Source organism: Plasmodium berghei (assembly GCF_900002375.2).
Source record: "Plasmodium berghei ANKA genome assembly, chromosome: 9".
NCBI lineage: Eukaryota > Apicomplexa > Aconoidasida > Haemosporida > Plasmodiidae > Plasmodium > Plasmodium berghei.
This window is the reverse complement of record NC_036167.2, coordinates 137,690-155,236: the sequence shown is the minus strand read 5'-3', so window position 1 is coordinate 155,236 and position 17,547 is coordinate 137,690. Positions and strand designations below refer to the sequence as shown.

Sequence of the window (17,547 nt, the reverse complement as noted above, 5' to 3'; positions counted from 1 at the left end):
ATATATGTGTTATGCACATATAACTAAATTTGAATAATTTTAACAATTGATAATTTTGAAAGTGTGGTATATTATTTACATAAATTTGTATTTTGATAAAAATAAGAAAACAATACGCATAAATATTTTTAGTAACAAAAAAAAATATTTGCAAAGTCTTTTGTTTATATATAGATATGTGTGTAACTTGTTATGTCTACCATTTGTTTGAAATATGACTATATTATATTTTGCATGCATTTGAAATAATGTTTTTTATATGTTTATTTAAATAATAATTTTTTTTTATTTTATGCTTGAGTTTGGAATATTTTTAATTAATATATTTAGATATATTCGAAATAAAAAAATATATATAACGTATTCACAACAAAACAAATATGCATGAGTGTAGATATGCAGGGTTATAAGTATATTTGTATGTTTCTATAAAATTATAGTAAAATATACAGTTTTGTTGTTTTATAAAAAAATGAAAAATAATCAAAATAACGAAAATAATGAAGTGATTAAGTCACTAGGACATAATGCTTTAGTTACTCTTCTTCTAAACAATGATAATTACCATGAAGAAATCGAAAAAGTTGAAAATAATGTAAATACTAATATAGTAAATAAATGTAGTGATATAAAAATAAAAAATGAATGGATAAATAGCACCAAAAAAAGAAAAAACGAAATAGACATTTTTGAACCTAATGAGGGTATTGTAAATGATTTATATGATTATAAAAAAAATGAAATATATTTTTCGCCAAATAATGTAATAAATAAATATAATGGAGAAAAATTACATGAAAATGAAGTAGATTTGTTACATTATAACAATATGCATTTTAATAGTAGCATAAAAACAGAGGTTGTAAAAAATAATAATTATTTTAAAAATATGAAGAAATATAATATTTTGCTTAGAAAAAATAAATATAACACAAATTTTTCAATTCCTCATAATTTTAATATGTATAATAAATTTTTAGAAAGTGCATCGAAAAGTATTAATAGATTTACAAATAAAAATGAGAAAAATTTATTTTATTTACCCTTATCAAAAAAAAGGCAAATTGAAATCAGAAATCGTGAAAAAAATGAATTAATAGACAATTCTCAGATTTCTAACCATTTTCAAATTGAATGGGAAAAAGAAAAAAATGAAGATGATAATGGATTACATGATATGTATAGTGCCTCTGAAACATTGGGACATAAAAATATGATTTTAAATGAATACATAGGAAATGAAAATAAGGAAAATGCTGTAGAAGGTGAAATAGTGGAAAAAAATCCATCTAATAGGTCAGAACATAATATAGAACAAGTTGACATTTTCTATAGTAATAATATAAGTAATAGTGCAATAGAAAGGAATAAATATTTTTCGAAAAAAAATATAAATACCTACAAAGGTTATAACAAAAATAATGATGAAAACAAGTTAAATAAGAAAAGGAAAATCGAGAATGGGATGAGCTCAGTTGACCATGTGGTGGTGATAAATGACAAAAATGATTGCGAAAAAAAAAAAGTGAAAAAAACTGAATACCAAAGAAAAGAAGAAAATCGAGAGGAAATAATAAAAATCAAGAATAATGATGAAGACAAAAATGAAAAGCCTTTTGAGCATTTTGTTATTTTCGATTTTAATCCAAAAAATGAAGATTATAAAGCAATTAAAAAAAAATTAGAAACACATGGGCTTATTTTTGATTTACCATTTGACACTAAAACTAATGATACAAAAAAAGAAAATATAAATACAAAAGTTGAAATAATAAATATGAAAAAAAAGTCCATTAAAAAGGAAAAAAATAATAATACAATAAATTTAGAACAAATTGTAGAAGTCGAACATAATCCCCCAAAATATAAGCTATTAAAACAAAAAAAAAATACTAGAAAAATTAAAATAGTCGATTATGATTTTGAAAAAAATATATGTTATTTTCAATAAGCCCACCAAAAGTGTTGAAATAAAAAAATATTCCGCACGCAAACAGCCAAAATTTAGCGAATATTCGAAAAGACCTGAGTAGGGAATAAAATAATTCCCTGAGTCCTGTACAAGCAATATGAATTTGAAAAAATCGATCCCAAATTGGAATAATTATACAATAAAAATACAATTTGATTATGAACACATTAATAATTATATTAACCTGATTGTAAAGTTAGCCAATCTGTGAAAAGATCGTGGTATAATTTTTATATCTTAAAAGATGCAGAATAAAAAAAAAACTAAAACATTTTAAACTGGAATAAAGAGATCTTAGTTTTTATCACATGTATACATTGTATAAATAAAAAAAACAAGTATTATTATTATTTTCTCTTTTTTTAATTTTTATCATTCCTAATTATATATATATAAAAAAACATTAAAAATATATTGTATAATAAAATTTAGAAAAAATAAACACACATATACATATATGCATATTAGTGTGTATATTGTCTTATTATTTTTTTTGACGCACTATCACATTTCAATATGATAATATTTTGTGTGATAATATATTTTTATTTAAAAAAGTGTACTAATAGAATTAACATATAATATATATGCTCGAACTCCAAAATTGGATATATATAAAACAAATAAGAGTTGATCCAATTTTTAACACAAACATTTACTTAGCATATTTTTTTCATTATTATTCATATCATTAGTTAATTGTATATCAACAACATTAGCTTCATGATTATTATTATTTTCTAAATTTGGCAATTTTGCTGCAATTTTTTTAAATAATACTTTTATGTTATGACCAGCTTTAGCACTTGTTTCATGAAACATAGTATTATATTCTTGTGCTTTTTGCATACCTTCTTCATATGTAACCTTTCTAAGATCGGCCAAATCTGTTTTATTTCCAACTAAAACAATTATAACATCTTTTCCTCTTTCATTTAAAATATCTTGTATCCATTTTGTTGTATTTTCAAACGATTGTCTATTTGTAATATCATATACAACAATAGCAGCAGCAGAATCTCTAATATAGCTTGGTATTAAACTTCGGAATCTTTCTTGGCCGGCTGTGTCCCAAAGTTGAAGTCGTACCGGTCCTTCATCCAGATATAATGTTTTGCTCAAAAAATCGATACCTATTGTTGACTTGGAAAAAAAAAAAAATGTATTATATTATGTGCGCAGGCATATTTTTTTTTTTTTTTTTTTTTTTTCATGTACTTGATAATTATTGTCAAATGTGTCATACATGAATCTTGTAATTATGGATGTTTTTCCAACTGCTTGCTAAAAAGGAAAAAAAGTGAATAATATAGAAATATTTTATAATTTTTATGTTTTTATTATATTTTGGTTTAATTTATACTTCTCCCAAAAAAACAAGCTTGTATTTATTTAGTCCAGAATCTGAGAAATGAAAAACAAAAATGAATTTCAAAATGTATAAAAGATGATGAGTTACAGTACGATATATAATACATGTAACATTGGGTAGTATATATAATAAGAATTGAGAGTTGTTTCAGTATATTTAGGACGTTTGAATATATGTATATTTTGGAAATATGGAAAAGTAGTAAATATTGAACAATGATGAACAGTGGAAATATAAAAGTATGCAAATACAATTATGAAGAATATCTTTTTGGTTGCGATTATTCATTTCGTTCATTTCGTTTTTTTTGTGCGCATTTTATTAAAGTGTTAACGTTTTTTGCTTATATAATATATTATACATTTTTTCAGATTTTTAAATATAAAATGAATGTTTTTGCGATTTGTACGTACTTTGAAATTCGTCCATTATGTTGATATGTGTTATAATTAAGAATTAGTTGTTGAATAATTAAATTGTAATTTTTCAGATAAATTAAAATAAATTTGATTTATCCATAATATCTTACAAGTTCTTATAATTCTTCTTTCCGTATATTTTATATATACAAAGATATGAGTTTCATTTTAAAACTATATGTATAAATATATATACATATATTTGTTTTTAATATTTTTTATTTTTAATTAATTAATTTTTTGGATAAATAGGGATTACTTGCAAATGTAATTATTTGATAAGGCATTTTTTAGAAAAAAAAAATTAAAATAAATAACCAAAATAAAAAAAAAAAAAGAAAATGAAAGGAAAATAAAAAACGAAAAAAAATAATAATTATATATGTGTATATAAAATGTTTATATAAAAAATAATGAAATAAGTAAATTGAGATATATATTGTTTTATATATATAATTGTATCTTTGTCCTTTTAAATAACAAAAGGAGGAAATTGTTTGTTACTTGTACGTGTTTAGCTCATAAATAAGATTAAACAATGATGTATGCATATATGTTTTTTAAATATGCTAAAATAAATTAGAAACATATATTTTTGAATTCTGCGTAAAGGCCGCAGGAATTAATTATTATATAAATATACAATTCTAAAAAAAAAAAAAAATGAATTTGAAAAATATTGTATTAACAATTGAATTAAAGTGGTACTTGCACATAAACAAAAAATATGCTATGGACAATTTGGTTGTTTTTTTTTTAGTTAAAAAATATAATATGATTTGATAATAAACAAAGAAAATAATAAAATGGTATTTTATTTTTTTTATTTTTTTGAAAATTTTAGTATTGTTTTGTTCGCTAATTATATTGTGATTTTGATGGGATAATAATTGAGATGTTTTAATTGAAATGTTTGAAAGTAGAAAAAAAAAAAAAAGTGACATTTTTTTTGATAAATGAAATAAAGAATTTAAGTATTTTAGATAGACAAAGTAATAAATTATAATATAAGGTTTTGTTTTTTTTGATTTTTTAATAACTCAATAAAAAATGTAATATATTGTAAATCGAGATTAAGAGTTGGGGAACTATTTATAGCTTTAGTCATATTTTGTAAAATTTCATCATTTTGTTTATTAAGAAATTGATTATTAAAATTTTTATTTGTTTGACATTGTTCATGAATATTATTAATTTTTGATGATCTATTTAGATTATAATATTTTGGAATTTGTAAATTATTTTTTACAAAACATAAGTTGGGTTCTTCATTTTTTATCTGCACACTTTGTACTAATTCGTTTTTAAATATTTTATTTTTTTCTGTATTATCAAAGAAATTATTATTTGTTGAATTTGATTTATATAAATAGTCCCCTACATATCCAGGTTTGCATAACAAACTAGCCAGATCAACATTATGATTATCTATATTTTTATTTTCTTTGTTTTTGTATATACTTACGAAATCGTCACCTTTGTATATTACTTTATATTGGTTAATTTTTTCGATATAGTTTTTTTTTTCAACAGATTTTATTCGATCTGTTTGGCATAGAAGCTGTAAAGGGTAGTGAGCAAAAAAACATTTTTGAGAAAAACATAATTTGAATTGAAAATATAAAGTTTGGTAGTCTATTTCAGAATTGAAACAAACTTGAAAAGTGTATTATAGACATATTGATGGATTTAAAATTAATAATCATGTATATGTCACCTTTTGAATTGTTAAGTTTTGTTCATAATCTTTAAAATTTTTTTTTTTTTTTTCTGATAATTTATTTTTAGGATAAATAAATGTTTTATTGTAATTGTTATGAGCATTGTTAGATATGTTTTGCATTTTGTTTAATTTGTTGTAGTTTAGAAAAGAATGTTTTAGATTTGGAGAGGTGGATATGAATTCCTTTTTTTTTGTTTCTAAAGGACCTAATTCATTTTTTGTATCTGAAAAAAATATGTATCATATTAGTGTAATATTTATATTTCAGAGAAATATGACATAAACAATTAAAAGTAACGATATATTTTTATTTACTTTTTATTTTGCTGATTAGCATGTTTCTTGAATGATTTAATAAAATTGCAGTTGCATTTTTTTGGGGCTTTATACATATATTTGTGTGTGAAGATTTTTGTTCTTTGTCATGCTCGGGCACCCAATCTGCCTTATAATTCGTTAAAATAAATGAGAAGGTAAATTAATCGAATTGAACTAAACGAAGTGTTGTTTTTAGGACAGAAAGTTGTTAATGAGTTGTTTTGTATTTATTTTGTTTTGTATTAGTTTGTTTTTTTTTATTTTGTATTAGTTTTTTTTATTATGTTTACTGTTTTGTGGGCATCTGGTTGAAATATTTGGGAATGTTGATTATCCATTTGAAAAATCATACTTTTAGATTCGTTTATACATGTAGAATTATATATGTTTTCTTTTGCATCCATCCAACTATTCGAATTTGTGATTTTTTTTTTTTGATTTTGATTACTACAAATTAACCTTTGTATTTTTTCACGAGGGTATGTCAAATATTTTGAAAGTTCATTTTGTTGATTTGATAAACCTAAGATTATAATAAAAAAAAATATATATATATTTATACAAAAGTCAGTACATATTAATTTATTGAGTTTTCACAAAAATGATTTTTTAGTTTGATCGTTTTTTTATAACTAACTTAAATAAAGGTTATTATTTAATGACTCTTTGATTTTTTTCATTTCCTTTTTGGAGCATTTACAATATTTACTGCAATAAAGATATGTGTGTATTTATTCGTTTTATAATTTATTTTTAATTGTATGAATGTATAGCTTTTTTTTTTTTTTTTTTTTTTTTATATGCACATAGACAATTACCTGATATCAGTCATAGTGTTCTTTGAGGCTTGCCTACATTTTTTGATTAAATCTGTATTACAATTTTGAGTTTGATAAATAGTTGGAATAATTTCGAAATTATTTAAATCATAATATTTATAAGAAACGTGTTTTTGTGGTGAATCGTTAAAAATGTTAAATTTGCTTGTTTTAGTATAAGGTATATAATTTTTTAATATTTTACAAGTGTCTAAATTGTTTAATTCTTTCAATTCTCCATTAATTTTTTTTAACATGCATTTATTTTTTTGGACATTTTGTTTTTCTTCTTCAGGGATAGTAGAAAAACCTGGTGTTTTCAGTTTTTTTTGGACGTTTTTTGAAGGAAATTTCTGTTCCCGGGGTTGAACTCGTTGAATAGTAATCTGTGGCAAAACAAATTCATCTATTTTATTTTTATTTATTTTACATATATTTTTCATTACTTTATTTATATGATTTAATTTGAGATAATAATTTTTTTTCTTTTGTTTTTTTTTAATTGAATATCCATAAAATGGAAAGGAAAGCAAATCAGGTTTTTCGATTTTTTTAGCTTGCAACATTATTTTTTTATAAAATAAAATTATTCTAAATATTTGTAAAATGAAAGGTAGATATGTTTATTAGTTATTTTGAGAAAATGCTGTTTTATTAAAATTGTTTATATAAATGTTCAAAATTTTTTAATGATATATAGTATTTTTGTTTTTGTTTTTTAAAGAAATAAACAGTTTGTCTTAAATTTAAGAATTGTTGTAATTTAAAATGTGTGTAACTGTGCATAGACAACAAAAAAGTAAAAACTTTTTCAAGTATTTATAACTAAAATAAATTCATGCTTTATTTTAAAAAAAAAAAAGTGACTGGAACTTATAGGGATTGAATTTTTTTTTTTTTATAAAATTTCATAAGTTTGTGGAATATTTAGTTTGCAAAAATGTGCATAATAAGTTTGTGAAAAAATAAATAAATTTAACTAAAAAGTTATACATGCATAGATATAGAAAAAAAATCTCCAGGTTTTTCTGGTTAGTCCATTCGGAAATACACACACATACATAAATATGTACATAAACATGCACATAAATATATTTTTTATATTAGTGATGTGATTCTAAAATTGGAGTATGACTGAATGATAAAATAGTGAAATAATAAACATAACTTAAAAAAGAGAAGGTAATAACAATTGATAAAATTAATAAATAAGATTTATTGATGAAATATGAAAGGATGTAGTAAATGATATATTATATTTTGAAGAAAAGTAATAAATATGTACATAAGTAGGTAGCTATATATGTGTAGTTAAATTTGAATAAATGAATAGGTGGACATAGAGGTGTACATTTTTATTCCAGAGATTTTATCAAGTTTTCTGAAAGATGTTTATTTGTAGATCTTGTAATAATTTTCAAAAGACAACCATATTGTTGTGAAATAATTAAAGATGCCATACATAAGACATTTGATTGATTTAAAAATTTTGCATATAATAACATATTGTGTGTATTTGAACTTGGGTCAACAATATTAGTATTATCACAGGGTGACATATTTAAGATATTTAATAATCCCGAAACAGCTAATTGAATATTTTCAAAATTTAAACTAAATTTGCTTGTATATTCTGAATTATATTGACTCATATTATCCCATAACATTTTAAATTCTGAATTTCTTAAGTTATATGGGATTATAAAATCAGTTATTTGAATATTTAAATTATTTATAGAATATGAATCTGGATATCCATCATCTATTTCATCTTCTTTAACATAAAAATGTAAAGAACATTGGAATGTTTCATTAACATCAAACCCATCATTATCATCAATTTGAGTCGAATAATTAATATTTGATTCAGAATTTGAATCAACAGAATTAAATGAATTGTTAAAAGGTATATTTTTTTTAAGTAAAATATACAAATTTTGTGGCTGATTATAGTGTAAATTTTTTATAGTTGTTTTTTCAAGAATAGTCCATTTTTTTTCATAGGAATTAATTTGTAGATTAACATTCGATAATATTTGATCATTTAATGTATTATTTATAGTAAATCCAAGAACAATGTAGTTAATATATATATATTTTTTTACAAAAACTGTATATTCTGCTTCTGTTTCTGTTAAAGGAGTATGTTTTGTTATTAATTTTAATGTACCCATGTTATATTTTTCAATAAATGGTGATATATTTTCGATATATACTTGATCAGTTAGATGTTCAACAAATTTAGGAATATTAGATGTATTATTTTGCAATTCAAAATAAGACGATTTTTTTTTTGAATAAATATTTTGAGATAATCTGAATCCTTCATTGTTTAATTCTGTTGTGTATAATAAATCATCTTTAATTTTTTCGTGATCAAATTCTGTTTCTAAATTATTTTGCATATGATTTGAAATTCCAACAATTATTTTTTCGATATCCAAATAGTTATTATCAAATATTATTTGGTTTTCAAGGGTTTCATTTTGTTCGTTTTTCATGTTTTGAATCTTCTTTTTGAGAATGTAATAAAAGAGGTTGGTTCGATCCCTTACTTCGTCATCATTATCGACTAATAAACATTTAAATAAGAATAGAATATCCTTTGAATTGTTTTGACATTTTAAAGCAATGTAAAATAAAGCATAGATTCCATCTGCTCGTATAGTAGAGCTTTCTAATATTAATCTATTATAAATATAACGAATATATTTAGAAGGGTTTTTTGTTTTAGGAATATACAATAATAAAAATCGTATAACTCTTAAAAGTAGAGAGTTATATTCGCAGTCCTCTATAAATTCACATAATTGTAAAATTGCATTTTCTTCTGTATTTGGTATTTGTGTTATTATATGTATGATTGCATCTATAATAGTAGATTTAAATTTATATGATTCTTCATCTCTTAAATTATTTGATAAAAAATTTAGAATAACTTTTGATTTATTTGGATATATAAAACATAAATTTTTAACTTCTTGTATAATTTGTATTTTAAATGAGCTATTATTATCAGTATTCATATAAGTATTAATTTGATTTAATAACTCATCAATATTTTGTTCATTTCCTGTTTTTAATAAAGTCGTAAAAGCTAAAACACAAATATTTTTATTTTCATCAGTTAGTAAAGGTTCTATATCTTCATTTAATTTAGAAATAATTGTAGGTCGAAAATGTGATAATTTATTTATTTTCCTAATTATACAAAATTTTTCAATTACTTTTGTTGATAATAAAAAAAGTTTACAAACTTTTAAACAATCTGTTAATATTTCAACATTAAATACAGTTGTACTATTCTTTCCATTTATATCATAAGTTGCTAAATCAATAATAGATTTAACAGCTTCATATAATACAGTTGTATCTTTATTTTTCAAACATAATTTAAGAAAATCAAAACAAACTTTAGTAGTTGGGTGTATATTTTGATTATTTGTATTATTAATGTTTTGTGTAACATTATTATAAGTAACAGATATATTATTTGCATTTAAAATGTCATCACCTTTTTCTGTATGATATATTAGATGTGCTGCATATTTTATAAGTAGACAATTTGCTAATGATCCTAATAAATTAGATGAATGTTTACTATATGAGCTTATAATTTTTTCTAAAGCTAATTTATCGTTATATTTAATTGAGCATAATAGTGTTAAAGCATGGAACTGAATCATAGGATGTTTACTGTTTACACATTCACTAACTTCGTTAATCCATTTTTTGACAATATCACTAGATGTGTTAATAAATAAATTTAATCCACATAATAAAGCAGAAGAAGAAACAAATGGGTTTTTATCAACAATTGATGTTTTTAAATATTTTTCTATTTGCGCAGCTAATAATGGATCAATAGTTTGACTTAAAACTCGAATTGCATTAGCTCTATAGCAATCATTAGAGGAATTCATATCTTTTGTTAATGAGCTGGTAACAATAAAAACTTCTTTTTCATTTACTGGCAAGTTTTTAATAACTAAATATACCATCCTTCGTAACCTTTCATTATTTGATTGAAATAATTTTGTAATGCTAAAAAAAATTTCAGTACATTCTTGGGATGTTAAATTGGTTTCATTTTTATTAATTAAGTATAATATTTTTGTTAATATATTTAAACATTTTTGAATATTTAAAGGATAACTTGAAAATACACGAGTTTCCTGTAATATATTTGCCTTATCGCCATTATGGGGGTTAACAAAAAATTTATCATTTTCATATCCTGAATCTTTTAGTAAATTTTTTTGAACTTTGTCTTTTATTATCATTTGTTTTAGCATACTTTAATTAATAGTTAATGTGTTTTTTGGGCATGTAGCTTAATATTAGAGTTCTTAAGTTTTATTTTTTTTAAATAATATTCTATGTGATTATTAGCTGGATGGACTTTTATTTAATTGTATATTAGCTAATATAATAACAAATAAATAAATTGTGTAACATGCATAAGGGTTTGTATGAATGCTGTGGTTAATTATGAGGGGCTCCTTTATTTTTGGATTTATTTTAGTTCTCTTAATATTTTGGACTTCTTCAGATGTGGTTTGGTATAACGTAGAAAGGAGCTAGGGAGAAGGTTTGTGTGAAATAATAAGAATAAATAAATAGTTGAATATGGAAAATAATTTTTTTAATTCGATATATTAGGACTCCCTATTTATGGAGAATTATAATATTATGGATAGAGATTTATTTATTTCATTATAAAAAATAAAGAAAAATGTTGAATATATTTTGAAGGAAAGTTTTACACAAATTAGAAATAAATTGAATAAATAATACAAGTTATGGTTAAGTTTAGATATACTTTTAAAAATATAAAGTCATTTGTTTTTATATTTTATTATATATATAAATTATTTATTTTAAAACCTACTACTATTGGAAATTTTAAGTGTAATGTTAATAATTCATACAAATAATATTTTTTTTTATCATCTCATATACATAGATTGTTTATTATGTATGCATGTATGTAAATTACAATTTATTGATTTTAAAGTTTTGTATTATGTATTGCCAACTTTACTGGAAATTTTTGTTATTTTACATGATATTTTTTGCGCATTTATTACATTAATTTTTTTCTCTATTTTGTAATTTTTTTAATTTATTTGATTTTTCAATTTTATTATATTCTTTTAATTTTTTATGTTTTTATACAAATATGTAAATTATTTAGCAATGGAACGCACAATGTAACAAGTATGGGTTGGGAAATAAATAAAGCTGTGATGCCGATTATTTTTTGTAAGTTTAAATATTTAAAGACATATATTTTTTTTTGATTGAGCATTATAAATAGTTATAAAGTTAATACAAATTAGGGGTTATAGTATGTGTGACTTTTTTTCTACGAAACAAACAAATAAAAAAAAATAAAATAAAATAAAATAAAATAAAAAAAAAATAAAAACAAAAATAAAAGTTAAAAAATAACAAGTAAAATCATGGTAGTAAGTATAATGCGCAGGTAGGATATACAAATATTTAATTCCATTAATTCAGGAATTTCTCTTAACTTTTTTGTGTGTGCTATATGCAGCTAATAAATATGAAAAATGAATGGATACAAATAATGATAATAATAATAACAATGATAATGGTAATGTGAACAAATGAGGGTAAACGACTTAGATAGTCATTACATATTTCTATAAATGGTTATTCCAATTTAAGTAAAAAAAATAAATAGCGAAAATTTCACTGTTTTTATGAAAACAGAATAAAAAATATATAACCAAAGAAATGCTTAAATTACAAAACTCCAATTTATTTTTCTCCAAATTGCGAGTTTTTGTTTTAATCCTTATGATATAATTTTTAGAAAAACAAATATTTTATTAGAAACAGTTTTGAAAACAAATTTAAAAAAAAAACTAAAAAAAAGTTAAGTTAAAAAAAAAAAATAAAAAAACATTGTCATATATCTAATTGGGTCATTTTGATACATGCATATAATAGTTATTTGTAGTTTCAATTTGAATTGTTATTTATTTGTATTTATTTTATTATTACTAGCCCTCTTTCCAATAATAAGACACCACATATATGCATAATATATATTTATTCATAAAAATTGTGTAAAAATAAAATACAAGTTTATAGTTGTTAATATATTTTGTTTTGTATACATTTTGTTCATTTCCTCAATTTTAATTTTGTATATTTGACTTACATGTATATAACGAAAAAACAATTAAAACAAAAGTATATACTATAATAGGTAGACAGGTTTTAGTGAAATGTTTTTAGTTTGGTAATTATGTGTGAATAGCTAATTATCTGTTTGTTCATTTTTTTTTTTTCTAAAATATGTTTTACATAAGATATATTTGAAATATATAATATTAATAAAAAAAACTTCAAATTAGAAACAAGTCATTTTGTATCGTCCTATTCGAATACCCATAGTTTCAGATAAACAAAATAATAAAATATTTATGAATACATAAATACAAATTTGTTTGCAATTTAGTTATCTTTTCTTTTCATCATATATGAATGTGCTAATTGTATAGCTATTTGTATATAGTAGTTAAATAATTTATTTCACATTGTTTTCCAAATTTGTTATCTGATTTATGATAAACTATTATGAACTGTAAATTTATAACTAGAATATCATCAACTATTTTTATATTGTTTGTTTTTATTTCATGAAAAATTGTGTATAACTTCAGTTAAATAAAAAAAAAAAAAAAAAGCTTGTATGTCGATTCGAGATATAATAAATGTCCAATTATTATTAAAATAATAACTAAATATTGATATGTTTTGTATAGCTTTGAAAATAATTTGATAAAATAGCATTATATTTTGTTTTTATTGAAATATGTTATTATTATAATTTGTATATAATTATTATTTTAAATTCGGAGCAATTAACAAAGAGTATAGATAAGATTTTATTTAGATATATTATTTCAATTATATTTATTATGTTTGTGTTTTATTTGGTTTATATTTCGCTTTAAGTTATAGTAAGCTGATTTTCATTTTAAAGATAACTATTTTTATTCGATTTTTATAAAATTTGATCAAATCATATCCAAATGATGAATATTATAAATTTCATATATTTATAAAGAATAAAAATAGTAAAAATTTGGATAGTTTATATTTATCGAACACAAGTGTATTCCATTTTAACAGGGTTAAGAAGTTTTAAATATATTTAATGGTTTTTCCTGGATTATTAAAATTATTAGTACATAGTTTGATGTGATTTTGATCTTTTTCAGTATCCTCTTTTTGTGTTTTATTTTGTAAATCGATTTGTTTTACACAGTATTTTGTAAATATATCTTTTTTTTGTTTTAATTTATTAATTTTTTGCATTGTGTCTAAATTAGTAGCTTTGTGTGTGTGTGTATTGCTTATATGGGTGTCTTGTTTTGATATTAATTCGTTACTTCCATCTATAAACTTATTTACTTTATTCATTTTACTAACTTTTGTATTATTATTTAATTTATTTATTTTACTAATTTTATTAATTTTATCTAGCACCTCTTCATTTATAAAATATTTTGGAAAATTATTATTTTTCGATTCTTTGAATTTTTGAAAACTACAATTAAAATGATCATAATTTTTTTCTTTTATTTTATTTGTTTCAAGTTGTGTTTTATTTTTTTTATCTGTATTATATAATTCAGGAATTTTAGTATCATTAAAATTTGGGTAATTATCTGAATACATTTTTCCAACATTAATATTTTGTTTTCCTATATTTTCGAAAGTTGTATTTTCATTTTTATTAACTTGATGAATTGAACTATTAATTTTATTATTATAATTTACAATAACTGAATTATTTTTTATTATATTATTAATATTTTCGTTATTTTTAAAAGCTTGGATTTTACTTTTATTTGCCAAAAAACTTATTTTTTCATTACTACTACAATAGTTATATTTCATATTATTAACTTCTTTAGCTAGTTTTTTTTTTTTTTCATAATTTTCGTCATTTTCATCTTCTTTGATTATTTCATATTGTTCACTTATTTTAGAATTTCCTTTTTTGGTTTCATTTTTTAATTGAAATAAATTTTTGTTTTCACGTTGTTTAAGTTCATTGTTTAAAACAACTTTATCATATTTGTATGTTTTTTTTTTTTGTAAAATATTATTATATTCTTCATTTTTATGTCCATCATTGATAATATTATTCTTTGTTTGGTTAGTCCCGATATGTTGAATGTCGTCTCCATTTTTTTTTTTTCTTCGCACACAGTTATTATTCGCAGTAGTTGTAATGGTAGTAGTTGTTGTGGCAGTTTTACCGGCGCTACTTATACTATCATTGTCTTTACTGAAATGATCAAGTTCTTCATCAATATAAATAGATGAATTTATATTTTTTATATTATGTTCAGATTTTTTTTTTTTTAATAAATTTTCATTAGTATTTTCAATATTATGATTAATTGTAAATGTTTCTTTTTTTTTTTTTTTTATTTCGTCGTGAATTATTGTGTTATCTTCATCTAGATCTTCAGAAGAATCATAGTTTTGATTATTATTTTCATTTATAATGCTATGGTCATTTTTTTTGGTAGTATTAATTATATCCATTTTTGTAGTATTTTTTTTTTTTTTTTCAGATTTATTTTCGGCATTTTTACTAGTTATAGAATCAGCTCTCTTTACAGAACAGCAGTTAACTTTATTTTTAAAATTGTTCTTCATTATGTAATATAAAATTTCATAATCCTTTTTGAGAGCAGCATTTGAATATTTTTCTTTTCCAGAACTAGTGGTATTTTCACTTATAATTGCATTACCATTTTTTTTATCGTCTCTATTTTTTTGTGTATCTATATCTGTAATAATCGTTTCTTTAGATGTAGGAAGTGATTTAACAAAACATTCATTAGTATCTTTTTTTGTATCATTAATTTTATTTATTTTACTATTAGAAATCGATGAAATATTTTTAAAAAAATTCCAATTATTTGACAAAAGATAAATCCATCGAGTTTTTATTTTTTCATGCCATAAAAATTTGGAATTTTGCAAGCTAAAATTATTTAACATTTCAGTAACCCATGGATGATCTAAAACATTTTGTAAACTTAATCTTTCATTAGGGTTTGATGATGTCAATTTAACAAATAAATCCCATGCTTTTAAATTTTCTCGAAATCTGCTAGGAGGTTTAGAATATCTTAAATTATGAACAGTTTTTAAAATTATTTGAGCAACTTTAGAGCATTCTACTCCTTTTTGTCTACAAACGAATCTACCAGATATGAATAAAATCATATTCATTCCAAGTGCATAATTATCAATTTTTTCTGTCATAGGACCAGTATTTCTTAAAACTTCAGGGGGGTTTATTTCTAATGTTCCTGGCCATTCATTTGGATGTAAATTACATGAATCAATATGTTCAGACCAACCGAAATCAGCTATTACGATTTTTTTATTACTATATCTTAATATATTAGTTGGTTTTAAATCTCTATGTACAATATTCATATCTTGTATATACCACATACCTTGTAATAATTGAATGAAATATAAAAATGCCTCGCTCATATTATTTGATAAATTTTCTTTCCATAATGTACCATCATTAGCATAATCTTGTATAAGTATCCATCCTTCTTTTCCTCCTATAACTTTATGTAATTTAATTACACCGGGACATTGACATATAGATAAATTAATTATTTCTTTAGTAAACATTTCTACTATTCTATTGAATGATTCTTTTGGAAACTGATTTGGTTGTAATAATTTAGCTGCAAATATTTCATTTGTTACTTTATGTTTAACTTTCCATACCTCTGCATATGTACCTTTTCCTAAATTATTTAAAACAATATAATCTTTAAAACAACTTTCATTTGTTTTTATTATTTTTATTTGATTATTTAATATACTAGGTAATTGTAATATGTCATTATGTGATGATAATTCTGAACCGATTTTAACTTCATCATTTTTCTTATTCTTTATATAACTTTTTTTATAAAGCTTTTCCGATATTTTTGGAGTTTCATTGTTATTATTTACTATTTTAACGCTTTTTTTATTATCTAAATAATCCATGTTTTTTTCAATAAAATTTATATGCTTACTATTATTAGTGTCTATTTTTTATAAGATTTATTTCTTATATATGCTTTATATGCTTGTGAATATGTATCTAGCTTATATTTATCAAATGTGTGATTTCTTTATACGGATATGTAGCCGTATTCCTAAGATGAACTACTCATTTACTTAATATTTACTTCAATATTATTTTACTTTTATTTTTAATTCTATACTTTTCATAAATATATTGATTATATTGTTATTCTTGATTCGGTTTTATTGGTATACAACTATTATAATTTTCTGATACCCTTTTCAATATTAATTTTGTCCGATCTGTTTTTTCCTTATTTTATATGTATTAATGTAAATTACTATAATAGTATGTTTAATGGGAATGTATAAACATATTTATGCATATATTGTCTTTTATATTTGTTCAGAAAGCTAATAGTGTGTTTTTTTTCATCCATGCATATGTCGAAAAACAAAATTTATAGCTCTTGAAGTATACATTAATAAAGTTAATATTATAGTTATGTATAAAATCAAACTAACAAACAGACATATAAATGAATGAAAAAATGGAATGAACGATAAAGATATAAATACAAACAAAATGAATGAAGTCGAAAATATCAAAATCTATTATATAGATGTATCGTATAAATTATACAAATCTTAAGTAGATGAAATATACTTGGAAGGCAATTGATGCATAGTTATATAAACTAAAATCTAAAACCAAATAGAAAACAATATCAAACAAATACATTAAAAATGAAGGAATTTACAAACTCTACAAATTTAGGAAAGTTAAAAATGTAGTAAAACAAATACAATTGGAAATGATTTAT

General features: G+C 21.5%; 5 protein-coding genes across 5 annotated transcripts; 1 reads left to right on the top strand and 4 right to left on the bottom strand.

The window, feature by feature from the left end:
* Positions 1–472: 472 nt before the first annotated feature.
* Positions 473–1,951, top strand: PBANKA_0904200 (conserved Plasmodium protein, unknown function; the record flags this gene model as incomplete). Its single annotated transcript, XM_034564613.1, has 1 exon — positions 473–1,951. The coding sequence occupies one exon, from the start codon at positions 473–475 to the stop codon at positions 1,949–1,951; it is 1,479 nt and encodes a 492-aa protein (XP_034421393.1).
* Positions 1,952–2,614: 663 nt separating this feature from the next.
* PBANKA_0904100 (ras-related protein Rab-6) lies at positions 2,615–3,773 on the bottom strand (the record flags this gene model as incomplete). The annotated part of the gene is made up of 4 exons (XM_034564612.1): positions 2,615–3,115; positions 3,191–3,256; positions 3,336–3,376; positions 3,758–3,773. The coding sequence occupies 4 exons, from the start codon at positions 3,771–3,773 to the stop codon at positions 2,615–2,617; spliced, it is 624 nt and encodes a 207-aa protein (XP_034421392.1).
* Positions 3,774–4,763: 990 nt separating this feature from the next.
* PBANKA_0904000 (conserved Plasmodium protein, unknown function) lies at positions 4,764–7,188 on the bottom strand (the record flags this gene model as incomplete). The annotated part of the gene is made up of 6 exons (XM_034564611.1): positions 4,764–5,324; positions 5,481–5,710; positions 5,802–5,931; positions 6,095–6,327; positions 6,442–6,512; positions 6,623–7,188. 6 exons carry the CDS (start codon positions 7,186–7,188, stop codon positions 4,764–4,766), a joined length of 1,791 nt encoding a protein of 596 aa, XP_034421391.1.
* Positions 7,189–7,977: 789 nt separating this feature from the next.
* Positions 7,978–10,917, bottom strand: PBANKA_0903900 (coatomer subunit gamma, putative; the record flags this gene model as incomplete). Its single annotated transcript, XM_034564610.1, has 1 exon — positions 7,978–10,917. One exon carries the CDS (start codon positions 10,915–10,917, stop codon positions 7,978–7,980), a length of 2,940 nt encoding a protein of 979 aa, XP_034421390.1.
* A 2,887-nt stretch (positions 10,918–13,804) lies between these two features.
* PBANKA_0903800 (serine/threonine protein kinase, putative) lies at positions 13,805–16,702 on the bottom strand (the record flags this gene model as incomplete). Its single annotated transcript, XM_034564609.1, has 1 exon — positions 13,805–16,702. One exon carries the CDS (start codon positions 16,700–16,702, stop codon positions 13,805–13,807), a length of 2,898 nt encoding a protein of 965 aa, XP_034421389.1.
* Between the last annotated feature and the right edge of the window lie 845 nt (positions 16,703–17,547).